The sequence below is a fragment of the Saccopteryx bilineata genome, chromosome 7, assembly GCF_036850765.1.
Source record: "Saccopteryx bilineata isolate mSacBil1 chromosome 7, mSacBil1_pri_phased_curated, whole genome shotgun sequence".
In the NCBI taxonomy this organism is placed as follows: domain Eukaryota; kingdom Metazoa; phylum Chordata; class Mammalia; order Chiroptera; family Emballonuridae; genus Saccopteryx; species Saccopteryx bilineata.
In genome coordinates, this window is record NC_089496.1 from 23,180,769 (window position 1) to 23,199,621 (window position 18,853).

The 18,853-nt window shown below is 43.4% G+C and overlaps 1 protein-coding gene across 5 annotated transcripts in view; it reads left to right on the top strand.

Annotated features, from left to right (window-relative positions):
* Positions 1–18,853, top strand: part of ANKIB1 (ankyrin repeat and IBR domain containing 1) — a 183,382-nt gene that overhangs the window by 96,337 nt on the left and 68,192 nt on the right. For all 5 annotated transcript variants that reach the window (XM_066239793.1, XM_066239797.1, XM_066239794.1 and 2 more), the window contains one exon: positions 11,492–11,674. In XM_066239793.1, coding sequence (XP_066095890.1) covers positions 11,492–11,674 — 183 coding nt within the window. The remainder of the gene's footprint in view (positions 1–11,491; positions 11,675–18,853) is intronic.

Sequence of the window (18,853 nt, forward strand, 5' to 3'; positions counted from 1 at the left end):
CAGAGGATTAATGGGTGATATCAATAAATCAGGGTACATAATGTGCTATGTTTTAATACAGCAATAAGTAGCATTTAGAACTGCCCAGACCTTGAGGCACTTGTTTTGTCTAACACCAGGGGCAACAGTGAGATATAGGTCTTTGTGGACCCCTCACTCCTACTCCAGTCAAATCCATTTGGGGCTTCTCTGTGAAGACAAATTACCAATCCAGGCAAGAAATCTCACCCAAGTTCTAGAAATGGTTGGCAGTGACTTCCCATATTCCCTCTTCACAGACCCTTTTAAGCCCCAAAGTTGCAGTCTGTACTCAGTTATATCCTTTTTGTGTGTGTGACAGAGACAGAGAGAGGGACAGATAGGGGCAGACAGCCAGGAAGGGAGAGAGATGAGAAGCATCAATTCTTTGTTGCAGTTCCTTAGTTCATTGATTGCTTTCTCATATGTGCCTTGACCGTGGGGCTACAGCAGAGCGAGTGACCCCTTGCTCAAGTCAGTGACCTTGGGCTCAAGCTGGTGAGCTTTGCTCAAACCAGATGAGCCCGCGCTCAAGCTGGCAACCTCGAGGTCTCGAACCTGGGTCCTCTGTGTCTCAGTTCGATTCTCTATCCACTGCGCTACCACTGGTCAGGCGGTTATATCCTTTTGAGGTTTCCCTTACCAAAATTCTGGAATGGCAAAACCTCTTAAATTCTGTTGTCTTTGCTATTTTTAAAGACTGGGGCTTTAGAGTCAAGGTAGTTTATCTTGTTTGCTAATATTCAGAATCTCTCTTTTGGTAATATCTGTTGTGAAAGTAAGTCAAAGTATGGCTTTAAAGGTATCCCAGGTGTGCATTTTTTAAATCCTTTCTACGACCCTGATTAAAGAATCAGAGAATAAAGTCAGTCCTATTAGTTTTGTGGCAGTCAGAAGCAAATAATTTATTTTGTGTTTAGATATTAGATAATCTATGAGGCAGAAAGGATAAAAACAGTAGTAGAGTGTGCAATAGGTACAATAAGTCGTGGGCCTTTTACAAGTCCACAGTATGGAGTAGAGTAGGTAATATGAATACTAAATTCTACAGCCACATAGATTCTACTCTAGTGTCATTGTTTCTCAGTTTGTTTGTTTTTTTAATTTAATCTAGCTACTAATGCTGTTTTGTCCTTTTCCAAGAGTTTATACAGACAAAGACCCTCTAGCCTAGGGGTCTCAAACTCGCGGCCCGCCGAACAATTTTGTGCGGCCCGCAGACTAATCCACGAAGTTCAAAATATTTTGGATAAAATTAAGTAAGCCTAGGGGCCTACTTGTATTTTTCATTTCTCTAGCATCCTAGCTAGATATTAGCTTAGTTAACAGCAGTTGTGATGCGAACTACAGTTTCTGGTCGTTTTGTGACACTGAGTAAACTGCATGTACGATTGTGCTTGTTGTACTGATTTTTTTTTGTTTTCAACTGCAGTGAGAAAAGTGTTGCGTAACAGTTGCCTTTTGTAGACCTAGTGCGGCCCGCCGAACGGCTGTGATCTTGCTCTGCGGCCCACATGCTGAGTTGAGTTTGAGACCCCTGCTCTAGCCCCTCAGTGAGATCTTCTGAGCATGACTTTTTTTTTTTTTTTACAGAGTCAGAGAGAGGGATAGACAGGGACAGACAGACAGGAATGAGAAGCATCAATCATTAGTTTTTCGTTGCGACACCTTAGTTGTTCATTGATTGCTTTCTCATATGTGTCTTGACCACAGGCCTTCAGCAGACTGAGTAACCTCTTGCTCGAGCCAGCGACCTTGGGTCCAAGCTGGTGAGCTTTTGCATCAAACCAGATGAGCCTTTGCTCAAGCTGGCGACCTTGGGGTCTCCAACCTGGGTCTCCTGCATCCCAGGCTGATGCTCCATCCACTGCGCTACCGCCTGGCCAGGCTGTTTCTCAGTTGTTGTTTTTTTCTTTCTTTTTTTTTTTTTTTGTATTTTTCTGAAGCTAGAAACGGGGAGGCAGTCAGACAGACTCCTGCTTGCGCCCGACCGGGATCCACCCGGCATGCCCACCAGGGGGCAATGCTCTGCCCATCCAGGGCGTTGCTCTGCCGTAATCAGAGCCACTCTAGCGCCTGAGGCAGAGGCCACAGAGCCATCCTCAGCGCCCCGGCAAACTTTGCTCCAATGGAGCCTCAGCTGCGGGAGGGGAAGAGAGAGACAGAGAGGGGGAGGGGTGGAGAAGCAGATGGGCGCTTCTCCTGTGTTCCCTGGCCAGGAATCGAACCCGGGACTCCTACACGCCAGGTCGATGCTCTACCACTGAGCCAACTGGCCAGGGCCTGTTTCTCAGTTTTTTGTGTGCTAAGAATCTTCTGTAGATCAGAATCAGATTTGATTTCAGAGGCTTGGAGTAGGAGGGATATTCGAGGTGATGCTGAGATGCTGTATTCCTCACAAACTCCCTGGTGATGCTAGCACTGGTCCTCGGGTCACACTTTTTTTTTTTTTTTTTTTTTTTCATTTTTCTGAAGCTGGAAACAGGGAGAGACAGTCAGACAGACTCCCGCATGCGCCCGACCGGGATCCACCCGGCACGCCCACTGGGGGCGATGCTCTGCCCACCAGGGGGCGATGCTCTACCCATCCTGGGCGTCGCCATATTGCGACCAGAGCCACTCCAGTGCCTGGGGCAGAGGCCAAGGAGCCATCCCCAGCGCCCGGGCCATCTTTGCTCCAATGGAGCCTTGGCTGCGGGAGGGGAAGAGAGAGACAGAGAGGAAAGCGCGGCGGAGGGGTGGAGAAGCAAATGGGCGCTTCTCCTGTGTGCCCTGGCCAGGAATCGAACCCGGGTCCTCCGCACGCTAGGCCGACGCTCTACCGCTGAGCCAACCGGCCAGGGCTCAGGTCACACTTTGACTAAAGGTTCTGGGTAATAAATAGCACCTTACTTGACCATGCCCTCTGGCTCTGGAAGGTGGCTGCAAGAGAGACTGATTGGAGCCATGCTTAGCAAAATTTCTATAAAGGGCTGGGTGTAAAAGGTAAATATTTTAAGCCTCCTGGCCACAGTCTGTTTCATTTTCTTCTCGGTTTGTTTGTTTCCTTGTTTTTACAACTTAAAAAAAAACAACTTTAAGCCATCTTTGCTCTGAGGCTTACTCTTGGCCTAGAACAGGAAGCTGATATCATATCCCTTGAGCTTGTCATGTTAGTCCATGGCTTCCAGTTCTGTCATTGATTTAATTCTTTATTTTGTGGGGTTTCTTAAGATGACATTAGAGGAACTATAAGGATTCCAGTTCCAAAAGCAATAAAGGAACTTGACAGGAAGGTCAGTGTTTTTGTTGGAGGGAGGAGAGATAAAATTACTTGGAAGAAAATGAAAATAAGGCACTTTTATGATTAACTCCCATACAAAATTAAAACATCTGAAAAGTATTCACATGCAGATCATAAGTAAGAACCTGCAGAACTTTATGGTGGACACAGGATGCATCTGACTTTATTTAATTTATGTGATCAACCTATTACAGCAATTTTCTACTAGTGAGCTGCAAGAATTTTTAAAGCATGTACTACCTGACTATTTAGACAGGGGCACTGACCTCTTTTCCCTTAGATTGTCAAATAAAAAAATAACAATAGCCATCTGGTTGTGAATGAAACAAAATTATAACTACTTTTTTTTGTCAGATTGGCAAAAAATATATATATATTGGTGTGCCACAGAATTGTAGCAATTAGTTTATGTGTTCCTGAGATGAAAAAGGTTGAAAATCGTTGATATGTTCTGTGTGTTGGTATGATACCCAGTCATGGTTAAGAACTTGGTCAAACTTATATCTGGATCCCAGATCTACTACTTTCTAGTTGGGTAACTTTGATCAAGTTATTTAATTTTTCTTAAGCTTAATAATATCCCTGTCACATGGGGTTGTTAATATTAAAGAAGAATGTGCATTTAGGAAAACAGTCAGTATTTTGTTAGTACAATTGTTAAAAAGTACTGCACCCCAGATTCTGAAAGGCACTGTACCTCATTTCATCGACTTCACTTAGAGACATCCAGTTCAGATGAATTTTGAAGAGTTTTATTAGAGGAGGAAATTTTAATATGCCGGCCGCATAAGGCTGACAGGGGGCATCTGCAAGCCCAAATCGTGCAGTGCCAAAAATAGTTCAGGGGCTGCTTATATACCCTTGCTCACACACACGGGGGGTGGGGGGGTGGGGGGGAGCATGACATCATGGTACGAGCAGGCAACATTTGTTTAGGGCAGGGGTCCCCAAACTATGGCCCGTGGGCCGCATGTGGCCACCTGAGGCCGTTTATTTGGCCCCCGCTACACTTCCAGAAGGGGCACCTCATTCATTGGTGGTCAGTGAGAGGAGCAAAGGATGCATCCACATCCTATGCTCCTGGAGTACTGTATGTGGCGGTACCGCAAAGCGCGGCGTCGCTCACGTACAGTACTACTTCCGGTGACACCAGATGCACGGGTCACGGCTCCAGAAGCACGTCATATCACTTGTTACGGCTAGCAGTGACAAATATGGAACCGGACATTGACCATCTCATTAGCCAAAAGCAGATCCACAGTTCCCATTGAAATAATGGTCAGTTTGTTGATTTAAATTTACTTGTTCTTTATTTTAAATATTGTATTTGTTCCTGTTTTGTTTTTTTACTTTAAAATAAGATATGTGTAGTGTGCATAGGGATTTGTTCACAGTTTTTTTTTATAGTCTAGCCCTCCAACGGTCTGAGGGACAGAGGCCCCTGTGTAAAAAGTTTGGGGACCCTGGTTTAGGGGATACACAGAAACATTAAGACCTTAAGGTATCACAATCAAAAGATATTTACAAATCTTTCAGGGTTCATCTTCCCTCACTAGCCTAGAGCTATTTTACACTTTAGATTCCAGGAGAAGCCCTGGCGGGTTGGCTCAGTGGTAGAGCATCGGCCTGGCGTGCAGAAGTCCCGGGTTCGATTCCCAGCCAGGGCACACAGGAGAAGCACCCATCTGCTTCTCCACCCCTCCCCCTCTCCTTCCTCTCTGTCTCTCTCTTCTCCTCCCGCAGCCGAGGCTCCATTGGAGCAAAGATGGTCCGGGCGCTGGGGATGGTTCCTTGGCCTCTGCCCCGGGTGCTGGAGTGGCTCTGGTCGCGCCCCGAAGGGGCAGAGCGTCGCCCCCTGGTGGGCAGAGCGTCGCCCCCTGGTGGACGTGCCTGGTGGATCCTGGTCGGGTGCATGCGGGAGTCTGTCTGACTGTATCTCCCCGTTTCCAGCTTCAGAGAAATACAAAAAAAAAAAAAAGATTCCAGGAGAAGGGAAGAACTACAGTCAATGTAAGGTGGTATGTAAATTCTGTCTCCCATCGAAAGAGAAGTTTTTAGATTAACCTTTCATTTAGATTTAAAACTAAATGACCCATTGTTCTTGCAAGCCAGAAACTTCTACATTCTTCTCCCTCCTCTCCCTAAAGGAGGGCCGGGACAAGAAAGCCTGATAGAAAAGCCTGACCTTTCCTCCCAGAATATCAATACCAATTTTCAGCTTTCTGGTACCTTACAACACAACATTGTATTAGTTTTAAATGTACAACCCAGTGATTAGACATTTATGTAAGTTAGGAAATGATCACCTGATATATGCAGTACTCATCTGACACCATACATAGTTATTAAAATATTATTGATTATATTCCCTATGCTGTACTTTACATCCCCATGACTGTTCTCTAGCTACTAAGTACTTCTCATTCCCTTCACCTTTTTACCCATTAACTGAGCCCCTTAGCCATCTGGCAACCTTCAAAATAGTCTTTGGATCAAGTGTTTCTGGTCTTCTTATTGGTTTACTTTGTTATTTAGATTCCACTTATAAATGAAATCATATGGTACTTGTTTTTCTCTGTCTGACTTATTTCATTCAGCACAATAACCCCTTAAGTCTATCCATGCTGTTTCAGTGGCAAGATTTTATTATTTTTTATGACTGAGTCATATTCTATTATATATATGCAATTTATCTGTTGGTGAACATTTAGTTTCCTTTCATATCTTGCCTATTGTAAAATGAACATATAGATGTATATGTCTGTTTGATTTAATATTTCTCATTTCTTCAGATAAATACTCAGAAGTGGAATTGCTAGGTCCAACTTCGTCTCTTTTTATAATCTTGGTTTTAAAGTCATTTTGTTTGGTATAAGTATTACTACCTCATTTTTTTTCTGTTTCATTTGCATGAAATATATTATTCCATCCCTTTCAGTCTGTTGTCTTTCAATCTGAATTGAGTCTCTTATAGACAGCATATGTAAAGGTGTTGTTTTGTTATACATTCAGCCAACATATGTCTTTTTTTTTTCATTTTTCTGAAGCTGGAAACAGGGAGAGACAGTCAGACAGACTCCCGCATGCGCCCGACCGGGATCCACCCGGCACGCCCACCAGGGGCGATGCTCTGCCCACCAGGGGGCGATGCTCTGCCCATCCTGGGCGTCGCCATGTTGTGACCAGAGCCACTCTAGCGCCTGGGGCAGAGGCCACAGAGCCATCCCCAGCGCCCGGGCCATCTTTGCTCCAATGGACCCTTGGCTGCGGGAGGGGAAGAGAGAGACAGAGAGGGAAAGCGCGGCGGAGGGGTGGAGAAGCAAATGGGCGCTTCTCCTGTGTGCCCTGGCCGGGAATCGAACCCGGGTCCTCCGCACGCTAGGCCGACGCTCTACCGCTGAGCCAACCAGCCAGGGCCAACATATGTCTTTTGATTGGAGCATTTAATCCATTTGCATTTAAAGTAATTGGTGATATATATGTACTTATTTCATTTTATTATTCATATTTTTGATATTTTTTTCTTTTTAAAGAAAACCTTTTAATATTTCATATAATACTAGTTTGATGATAAAACTCTTTTAGCTTGTTTCTTGTCTGGAAAGCTCTTTATCTGTCCTTCAATTCTAAATGATAGCTTTGCTGGGTAGAATAATCTTGGTTAGGTCCTTGCTTTTCATCACTTTGGATATTGCTCGCCAATCCCTTCTGACTTGCAAAGTTTCTGTTGTGAAATCAGCTGACAGTCTTATGGGTTCTCTTGTAGGTAACTAATTGCTTTTCTCTTGCTGCTTTTAAGATTCTCTCTTTATCTTTAATCCTTGTGTCTTGGTATGGGCCTCTTTGAGTTCATCTTGTTTGGGACTCTGTGCTTCCTGGACTTGCGTCTGTTTCCTTCACCAGGTTAGAGAAGATTTCTGCCATTATTTTTTCTAATAGGTTTTCAGTTCTTTGCTGTCTCTCTTCTTCTGTTGGCTCCCCTGAGACACAAATGTTGGTACTCTTGAAGTTGTCCCAGAGGCTCCTTACACTATCCTCATTGTTTTGGATTCTTTTTTTCTTTCTGTTGTTCTAATTGGGTGTTTTCTGCTTCCTTATCTTCCAAATCACTGATTTGATCCTCTGCTTCATCTGCTGAACCGTTGATTACCTGCAATGTATTCTTCATTTCAGTTATTATACAGTGTGTCCGTAAAGTCATGGTGCACTCTTGACCAGTCACAGGAAAGCAACAAAAGACAACAGAAATGTGAAATCTGCACCAAATAAAAGGAAAACCCTCCCAGTTTCTGCAGGGTGATGTGGCAGCATGTGCGCATGCGCAGATGATGATGTAACACCGTGTATACAGTGGAGCAGCCCACGGCCATGCCAGTCGAGATGTGGACGGTACTGAGGAAAGTTCAGTGTGTTCTGTGGGTCGCTAAATTCAAATCCGTGAACAAAGTGCAACATGAATGTCGGCGCGTTTATAACGAAGCGCCACCACATAGGAATAACATTACTCGGTGGGATAAGCAGTTGAAGGAAACCGGCAGTTTGGTGGAGAAACCCCATTCTGGTAGGCCATCAGTCAGTGATGAGTCTGTAGAGGCTATACGGGATAGCTACCTAAGGAGCCCTAAAAAATCTGTGCGTGAGCCCACATCAAACTGCACTGAATAGGTATGAAAAAGTATGAAACTGGGAGAGCTTTCCTTTTATTTGGTGCAGATTTCACATTTCTATTGTCTTTTGTTGCTTTCCTGTGACCGGTCAAAAGTGCACCATGACTTTACGGACACACTGTATTTTTTATTACTTACTCATTCTTTTTTGTGGTTTCCTATTTGTTAAAATTCTCACTAAGTTCCTCTACTCTTCCCCTAAGTTCATTGAGCATCCTTATAACTAGTGTTTTGAACTCTGCTTCTGGTAGATTGCTTGTCTCCATTTTGTTTAGTACTTTTCCTGGAGTTTTATTCTGTTCTTTCATTTAGGACATATTTGCTCCTCATTTTGGCGGCCAGGGGACAACCCCATGGAGCAGAACTCACTTCAGCTGGGCTCAGGTACCCACTGAGTCCCCTCCTTGTGTCGCTTGTGGAAGTGGTTGGGTTGCTTCAGTGTAGTCTGTCAATCAGGTGCTCTGGCTCTTGGACCTTCTGGGAGGTGCATGCCATGATCATTTGCTGCCTGTGCCCTGCCCAAGGCCACCCAGCATGAACTGAAAAGTGATCTGCAGATGGCTGCGACTTGTACTGGGCTCAGAGGTGTCCAGGAGAGGCCAAACTGCAAACTAAGGCTGGCTGCCACCAGTGCCAGGCCTGGGGCCACTTAGAGAGAGGTGCAAGGCACACCAAGGCCAGATGCTGCTTGTTTGAGAGACTTTAGTCAAGTCCAGAGCCTTAGCCAAGACGGGCCATTTATGTAGATAAGTCACGGAAACAGCTTGGGTGGGTCCACAAGTTGGGTGGGGTGGGGTGTCAGGGAATCACTGGGGGGAGGGATGAACAGTATGAGTTAGTGGGTGGAGACTCAGATATGGCACCCACCCGCAAAGGAACAATGGCCTCTGCCAGCACTTCTTTCCAGGGGAAAGCTGTTCCTCCAGCCCTTGCCCTGAGGCCAGCAATTTGTTTCTCCCCATGTGTCCCTGGTGCCTTTCAAGCTGTTCCTCCAGTGCTGGAGCTCAGTGTGAATGAGTCTAAGACAGTCCAGGTGAAGGCCCTTTAAGAGGAATACCTGCTGGATGGTTCATCCTAATTCACAAATGCTGGAGGTTCAATCCCCAGTCAGTGCACATATAGGAACAGATCAAAGTTTCTCTCTCTTCCTCTCTTTCTAAAATCAGTCAATAACTTTTTAAAAAATCTTTAAAACCTAACTAGGTAGTGATACAGTATATAGAGCATCAACCTGGAACACTGAGGACGCAGGTTCAAAACCCGGAGATTGCGGGCTTGAGCACAGGCTCAGCAGCTTGAGCGTGGGATCATAGATGTGTTCCCATGGTCAATGGCATGAGCAAGGGGTCACTGGCTCAGCTGGAGCCCCCAGTCAAGGCATGTATGAGAAACAATCAATGAACAACTAAAGTGCTTCAACTACAAGTTGATGCTTCTCATCTCTCTCCCTTCCTGTCTCCCTCACCAAAAAAAGAAGAAAGAAAGAAGGAAGGGAGGAAGGAGAGAGAGAGAGAGAGAAAGGAAAGAAAGAAAGAAGAAAAAGAAAGAAAGAAAGAAAGAAAGAAAGAAAGAAAGAAAGAAAGAAAGAAAGAAAGAAAGAGAAACAGAAGAAAAAAAATGAAAAGAGGAACACCTAGAACTTCAGCAGCCGTCCATCTTACTCAGCCACAATCCCCACTGGTTTTCACAGCCAGAAGTTATGGGGACTTCCTCTCTTGTCACTGGAACCCTGAGTTGAGGGGCCTGGTGTGGGGCTGGGACCTCTTCAGGGGCAAAGCAACCTCCGTAGCTTAGACATCCTTCCCAGTTTTTATTCGCAGCACACAGCTGTGGCACCTGCCCATTCAGCTTCTGTGCCCTCCTACTAGTCTAGATGTGTCTTCTTTATGTCCTTAGCTGGAGAACTTCTGTTCAGGACATTCTCAATCATGGTTGTTTAGTCGTAATTTTGATGTGGTTATGGGAAAATGTGAGTACCACTATTCCCAATTTCACCATCTTGACCAGAAGCCTCCATCACTTATTTTGAGGAATATTAAGAATAATTTCTAGAAATTTATACAAGTGAAAGCACTGAATAATTATAAAATTTTAAGTAAAATTTTATTTTAAAATTGGACAGAATGCTTAAGAATTTCTTTTTAAGGCCCTGGCCGTATGGCTCAGTGGTAGAGCATCGGCCTGGCATGCAGGAGTCCCGGGTTCGATTCCCGGCCAGGGCACACAGGAGAAGAGCCCATCTGCTTCTCCACCTCTCCCCCTCTCCTTCCTCTCTGTCTCTCTCTTCCCCTCCTGCATCCAAGGCTCCAGTGGAGCAAAGTTGGCCCAGGCGCTGAGGATGGCTCCATGACCTCTGCCTCAGGCGCTAGAATGGCCCTGGTTGCAACAGAGCAACACCCCAGATGGGCAGAGCATCACCCCCTGGTGGGCTTGCCAAGTGGATCCCAGTCAGGCGCATGCGCGAGTCTATCTGACTGCCTCCCTGTTTCCAACTTCAGAAAAATACAAAAAAAAAAAGAATTTCTTTTTAAGTTTGAGAAATTGATTGATTGGTGGTGGTGTTGCTGTTATTTTTTTTTTTCCCCAGAGACAGAGAGTCAGAGAGAGGGATAGACAGGGACAGACAGACAGGAACAGAGAGATGAAAAGCATCAATCATTAGTTTTTCGTTGCGCATTGCGACGCCTTAGTTGCTCATTGATTGCTTTCTCATATGTGCCTTGACCGCGGGCCTTCAGCAGACTGAGTAACCCCTTGCTCAAGCCAGCGACCTTGGATCCAAGCTGGTGAGCTTTTGCTCAAACCAGATGAGCCCGAGCTCAAGCTGGCGACCTCGGGATTTCAAACCTGGGTCCTTCCGCATCCCAGTCCGATGCTCTATCCACTGCACCACCGCCTGGTCAGGCGTTGTTGTTATTCTTAACCAAAGGAAGTCCTCTTAATACTGATAAACAGAAATGCTGATCTTGGCCCTGGCCGATTAGCTCGGCAGTAGAGCATCAGCCTGGTGTGTGGATGTCCTGGATTTGATTCCTGGTCAGGGCACACAGAGGAAGCAACCATCTGCTTCTCTACCCCTCCCCCTCCCCTTCTCCCTCTCTCTCTTTTTTTCTTGCTCTCTCCTCCCCTCTTCTCCTGCAGCCATGGCTGGGATGGATCAGGACACTGAGGATGGCTCCATGGCCTCGCCTGAGGCACTGAAATAGCTGGGTAGCTAGCAACCAGCACCCCAGATGGGCAGAGCATCACCCTGTAGGGGATTTGCCGGCTAGATCCTGGTGGGGGCACATGTAGGAATCTGTCTCTGCCTCCCCACTTTCCGCTCTCACTGAATAAAAAATGAAAAAGAAAGAAATGCTAATCTTAAAATCAAAAGCAGCTAGTATCTAAATAACTTTAATTGTCATTTTGGGTACATACTATTGCATTCTTATTGTGTTTATTATACTTTTAATATTTTTAAATTTGTAGTATGCACTTATTTAAATGCATGGCTGCAAGTTTTTGAAAAAATCTTTTTTAGCTTTTAGTAAAACATGGAGGAGACTTGTTTGCTGAGAATGAGAATAAAGATACTCCTTGTGATTGTGCTGAAAAGCAACACCACAAAGATCTGGCCCTTAATCTGGAGTCTCAGATGGTATTCTCACGAGATCCCGAAGCTGAAGAAATAGAAGCTGAGTATGCTGCACTAGACAAACGGGAGGTAAGGTTTTTTTTAAATAAAAATTATATGGATTTTATATTAAATTTTTTTTCTGTAAATCCCACTTTGTGTGGTCTTCTTTGCAATATGCTAAATATCCTGTCACCTACATAGCCATAGTAGATAAATACATCCAGAAACCCTGGAGCTGGAATCTTCCCTCTAATGTATGACAGTATGTTTACTTACATATAAATAGAGATGCTGCCAGTTGATATGAATCCTAAATATGCCTACTAGTCTAAGACTCCGGTCTTCCTGTTCCTCAGCCTCTCCCTGTATCCCTGTATTCTGGATTGCTCTTATCAACAAACATGATTTGGTAACTCCTATATTTTTTTTTTTTTTTGATAGAGGCTGAGAGACAGAGAGAGAGTCAGAGAGAGGGACAGATAGGGACAGACAGAAAGGGAGAGAGATGAGAAGCATCAGTTCTTTGTTACGGCTCCTTAGTTGTTCATTGATTGCTTTCTCATATGTGCCTTGATGGGGGGAACTCCAGCACAGTAAGTGACCCCTTGTTCAAGCCAGCGACCTTTGGGCTCAAAGCCAGTGACCATGGGGTCACGTCTAGGATCCCACACTCAAGCCAGTGAGCCACGCTCAAGCTGGTGAGCCCACACTCAAGCCGCATGAGCCCATGCTCCATCTGGCAACCTTGGGGTTTCAAACCTGGGTCCTCTGTGTCCCAGTCCAGTGCTCTATCCACTGCGCCACCACCTGGTCAAGCAGTAACTCCTATCTTAAGAACAAAGACAGCTAGGCAGCCTTTCCCATTGACCACTATTCCTCAGCCCTGTTCCTATCTTCCTTCTGTTGTAGCCCATATCTCTAATCTTATGAGAAAAACAAACTTGAGAGTTAACTATACAAACCAGCATTCTTACCTTCCATTCACTCTTCAGTCCATAGCAATCTAACTTTCTTCCCTTATGTGATGTAGTTGAACTTGTCATGAACATCAAGAGTCATTTAAGGTGTTCATTATCTGAGTAAGCATTACCTCCATTTACTGAGTTGTTCAAGCATAAATTTGACATGCATTCTTGATTCCCCACATCTTATATCCAACCAATCTGGAAATTTCAAAAAATACATCCAAAATCAACTTACTCCTCTCAGTCTCCACTCCACCTCCCTAGGCCCTGGTCATACTCACTTTTTTTTAATTAAGTGAGAGCTGGAGAGGCAATGAGACAGACTCCCACTGGATCTACCTGTCAAGCCCCTACCAGGTGATGTTCTGCCCATCTGGGACTGCTGCTCTGTTGCTTGGCAACCAAGCTATTTTAATAGCACCTGAGGTAGGTCATGGAGCCATCCTCAGCACTTGGGACCAACTTGCTAGAACCATTAGAGCCATGGCTGTGGGAGGAGAAGAGAGAGTGAAGGGGGAGGGGTGGAGATGCAGATGGTCACTTCTCTTGTGTTCCCTGACTAGGAATTGAACCTGGGACTTCCACATACCAGGCCAACACTCTACTGCTGAGCCAACCAGCCATGGTCTACCTTCACTTCTCATCTAAGCCAATGTAACAGTTTTTTCTTCCTGGTTTCCTTCATTCTATTCTGGTTTCCTTAGAATCCATCTTGTACACAGAAGCCAGAGAAACAACTTTAAACATAAATTAGGTCATATCACTTAAATCACTTAGTAACTTTTTATTGTACTTAAAATCCAAACTGTTTGCTCAGATATACGTTATATCAGTGATTTTTAACTTTTTTACACTTAAGGATTGGTGAAAATAGGAGAATTATTTTGGGGACTGCTAAGGCAGAAATCACCCTGTACTTAAGACATTCGACTAAGACCATTGAGTCTATAATCTTCATATAATGTCAAGGTGATTAACTCTTTTGTGGACTGGCAACAGATTTCTAGCAGACTGGTTCATGGACTGGCAGTTGAAAAATATTATATGGTCTGACTGCTACCAGCTCTTCAACGTTATTGCAGACTTTTTTTCCCAGCCCACTTGGCTCTAATTATTATACCTAGACTACAGCAAGACTTTTGCATTTGCCGTTACCTGTGTGTGAAATCTCCCAGTTGTTTCTTGCTTGGCTCAATATCACTTCTTCAGACAGACAGTCTTTAATCATTCTTTCTAAAAAGATTCCTTCCTTCCATTATTCTTTAGTATCATATCCTATTCATCCTCCTTAGCACTTGTCATGTGCTATAATTATTTTGTTTATGTATTTGTTCACTTGTTTATTGCCTTTCTCTCCTATTAGATTGTCAGCTCCACAGAAAGCCAGTGCCAGTCTGGCCAGCTAGCTCAGCAGTAGAGCATCAGCCCAGTGTGTTGAAGTCCTGGGTTTGATTTCCTGCAGGGCACACAGGAGAAGCACCATCTGCTGCTCCACCCTTCCCCTTCTCCTTCCTCTCTGTCTCTCTCTCTAACCCTCCTGCAGCCAAAGCTCCATTGGAGCAAAGTTGGCCCCGGGCACTGAGGATGGCTCCATGGCCTCCGCCTCAGGCACTAGAATGGCTGTGGTTACAACAGAGCAACGCCCTGGATGGGCAGAGCATCACCCCCTGGTGGGCATGCCAGGGCATGCTGGGGTCTGTCTCTGCCTCCCTGCTTCTCACTTCAGAAAAATACAAAATAATAATAATAAAAAAGCCAGCGCCATAATTATCATTTTCAGCAGAATATTTTCAGTGTCACACACTGATGCATGCACAGTGGGCACCAGTAGATATTTCTTTAAAAAATTATAAGGCAATAAAATTTTTCTTTCTCAAATGATTGATTTTACGTTCAGTGCTAACTTGATTGTAAAAGAAACTAGCTATTGTTTGTGTTTAATCTTACTGTTTACTTTATTTTTTCCCATTAATTCCTAGTAGTTTTTGAACTGCTGTACTCTACAAATGGGAAAAAGAGATGAGTTTCTTGGAATTTACAGATTTACATTTATTACCTTTTGTGTTCCTTTAGTTTGGTTGTTTGATAGGAATGCTTGTTCAGATTAAGTACATATAGAGAGAGTGCTGATGTCCTAAGCACTTTCATGTGGCTGTTGAATTCACATAGTAACCTTGAGAAGACAATTATGATCCCTTCTGTTTTTAAATGAGAAAGATAAACCAGAAAATAGTTGAATAACCTGACAGGATCAGAGTGAGCTGAGTCTGATTCTTATGACTTCAAGTCTAAGCATTTTATTCCTATACTGCCGACATTTGACAACCCTTAATCTTGAATTAGACAGAAATTACAATGTAATGATTGATATAATAATACAGTGAGAAGATATTTGAACAATAACATTTCAAAAATGATGATGTGATTAAATTGAAAGACATTTATGACTATATTTAGGTCTTTTCTCCAAGATACTATCATAATTTATAATTAAATAAAAAATAATGATACTCATTATCAATAGATTTAACATTAAATGAATGTAGTGTAACTATAATAAACTATTATATTAAGTTAAAAAATACTTAACAGTTTGACACTAATTATATAGAAAAAACTAGTGTATATTAGAAGAAAATTGATGTATACTACAATGATCATTGTGGATATGGGTGATTTTCTTTACTATTATTTTTCTAGTCTTATGCACTTTATAAAATTTATAATAAATATATAGTGCTAAAAAATTTTTAAAATTTTTCTCCTTCCTGACTTTACTCATCAGTGCTAAACTTCCTTAGTGTGCTAGCAGACTTAAATATATACTCATATGGAATTTGTCATGTAACAGTGAGGTCACTTATCTGCTAGAGTATCTTCAACTTAGCGGTAAATCGTTAACACCTTTCCCAAATCAGAAAATATAATCAGCATATTTCTTACCTATTGATGAACATTGAAATAATTTAGATATTTTTGCCATTATAAACAAAGCTAAAGTGAATATTTACCTACATTTTACATACATATCTTTATCCTCTTGTATCACTATTGTGGTTAAAAACATGGATTCTGAAACCAGACTGACTGGATTCAGATCTTGACCCCACAACCTACTAAGTGACCTTGAACAACTGGCTAGTTAGTCTCCCTGCTACTTCAGTTTCATCTTCCTTAAAATGGAAATAATATGGCCCCTGCTTTATAGCGTAGTGATTCTTAAGTGTGTTAATATATTAATTGCTTAGAACATTATAAGTGTAATCTGTTTGCTGTTGTAATCATTGTCATTATTATATATACATTTTAAAAGTATAGTTCTTAAAAACTTATAGAAATTGGTTGAATCATGAGATATATACATTTTTAAGTTTAATAGAAGCTGTTAAATTGCTGTAAAAGATATTAATTTACTTTTTATCCGGTAACATCTTAGAGAATTCTTTTCCTCGTGTTCTTGCTAGCATTGTATAATATCAGTGTTCTTATTTTTTCCACTTTGGACAAAGATAGGGTACCTCATTGAATTTATTTTTTTTATTATTCTGTGGCTTGTTTGTTCATTTGCTTTTTTCCGTGGATTGCTTGTATATTCTTTTTTTTTCAGAGACAGAGAGTCAGAGTGAGGGACAGACAGACAGGAACGGAGAGATGAGAAGCATCAATCATTAGTTTTTCGTTGCGCATTGCGACACCTTAGTTGTTCATTGACTGCTTTCTCATATGTGCCTTGACCACGGGCCTTCAGCAGACTGAGTAACCCCTGACTTGAGCCAGCGACCTTGGGTCCAAGCTGGTGAGCTTTTGCTCAAACCAGATGAGCCCGCGCTCAAGCTGGCGACCTCGGGATCTCGAACCTGGGTCCTCAGCATCCCAGTCCGACATTCTATCCACTGCGCCACTGCCTGGTCAGGCTGCTTGTATATTCTTAATGCTGTGTATTATTCCATAGTCTAAGTTTTTCACTTTTATGGCATTCAGAGATATAACTTTTTTCTTTTTTTTTTTTTTTCTTTTTTTTTTTCTGAAGCTGGAAACGGGGAGAGACAGTCAGACAGACTCCCGCATGCACCCGACCGGGATCCACCCGGCATGCCCACCAGGGGGCGACGCTCTGCCCACCAGGGGGCGGTGCTCTGCCCCTCCGGGGTGTCGCTCTGCCGCGACCAGAGCCACTCTAGCGCCTGGGGCAGAGGCCAAGGAGCCATCCCCAGCGCCTGGGCCATCTTTGCTCCAATGGTGCCTCGCTGCGGGAGGGGAAGAGAGAGACAGAGAGGAAAAAGAGGGGGAGGGGTGGAGAAGCAGATGGGCGCTTCTCCTGTGTGCTCTGGCCGGGAATCGAACCTGGGACTTCTGCACGCCAGGCCAACGCTCCACCACTGAGCCAACCAGCCAGGGCCTAACTTTTTTCTTTTATGACATGCTAATATTATAATCATATGCCCCTATATTTTTTCTAGTTTTATACTTTGTTTTTAACCCATATTGGTTTTATTTTTGTCTACTATTTCATAATCTTAAAAGCACTATTTTCATAAATAAATATTTATAGCAACACTATTCACAATAGTCAAAAGTTGAAAACAGCCCAAATGTTTATCAACAGATGACTGGATGAATAAAGTGTGAGATATGTATACAATAGAATGTTACTCAGCCATAAAAAGAACCAAGGTGCTAATACATGCTACAAATATGGACCAGTCTCAAAAACAATGGCAAAGTAATAAAAACTGGACACAAAAGGGCAAATATTGAATTACTTCATTTATATGAAATGTCTAAAGTAAATAAATTCATAAAAACAGAAAGTACCGTCGTGGTTGCCAGGGGCTGGGAGGAAGAAGGAATAGGGAGTGACTGACTTGAGTATGGGGTTTTCTTCTGGGAAGAGGAGAATGTTTTGAAACTAGATATGGAGGGTGGTTGTACAAGATTGTGAATGTAGAGGCCACTGAATCGGACACTTTAAAGTGGTTAATTTTAAGTTTCATAACAATTTTTTAAAACACAAAACAATGCTTTTTTCAAATTTTATTTTTGTGCCTTTTACTTTGACCCTGATCAACTTTTAGATTTTTCTTCCTATACTAGAGTTTTACATGACCTACTATGTAATTGTATTAAGCTACATAATAATTAGGTTCTTTTAAAATTTATGTTCCCAAGGTGAAGTGTTTTTTGTGCTGTTTTTATCAGTAGAGGTCATTACCTCTACAGTGTATAATGCTATATCTCTGTAATTTCTTGACACATTTTAATTTAGCGTTTTCCTCCAGGTGATTACTTTAAAATGCTAAGATCCACTTCTTCATTCAGTCATTCTGCAAAACTCTGAGTGACTGCTCTGCCAGACACTGTTTTAGAAGTTTAGATTCAGCAAGGAACAAAGATAAACTCCTGCCGTCTAGGTGCTTATATGGGGATCCTCGGATTATGACAGTCTTGACATATGACGTTTCGACTTTACAACGCTTGCTCCCCTAAAAACTTTTTAAAAAATAGAGACATGAGTGTTTCTGCTTACACTGTTAGTGTTGTACTTACAGATTTCATGGGCGAACTAGTTTGGTTGTGCACAGTAGAAGAATACACAGTAACATGGAAAATGAGTGAGGGAATTGACGTCCCCCCAGTACACTTACCTGTGCTATTTTGGACTGTTAAAAATACTAGTGTTCCACCTGACCAGGCAATGGATAGAGCATCACCCTGGGATGCGGAGAACCCAGGTTCAAAACCCTGAGGTACCCTGGCCGGTTGGCTCAGTGGTAGAGCGTTGGCCTGGAGTGCGGGAGTCCCAGGTTCGATTCCCGGCCAGGGCACACAGGAGAAGCGCCCATCTGCTTCTCCACCCCTCCCCCTCTCCTTCCTCTCTGTCTCTCTCTTCCCTTCCCGCAGCCGAGGCTCCATTGGAGCAAAGTTGGCCTGGGCGCTGGGAATGGCCCTATAGCCTCTGCCTCAGGCGCTAGAATGGCTCTGGTTGCAACAGAGCAGCGCCCCAGATGGGCAGAGCATTGCCCCCTGGTGGGCATGCCACGTGGATCCCAGTCGGACGCATGTGGGAGTCTGTCTGACTGCCTCCCTGTTTCCAACTTCAGAAAAATACAAAAACAAACAAACAAAAAAAAACCCTGAGGTAGCCAGCTTGAGCATGGGCTCATCGGGTTTGAGCACAGCTCACCAGCTTGAGCCCAAGGTCGCTGGCTTGAGCAAGGGGTCACTCGGTCTGCTGTAGTGTCCCCCCCATCAAGGCACATATGAGAAAGCAATCAATGAACAACTAAGATGCCACAATGAA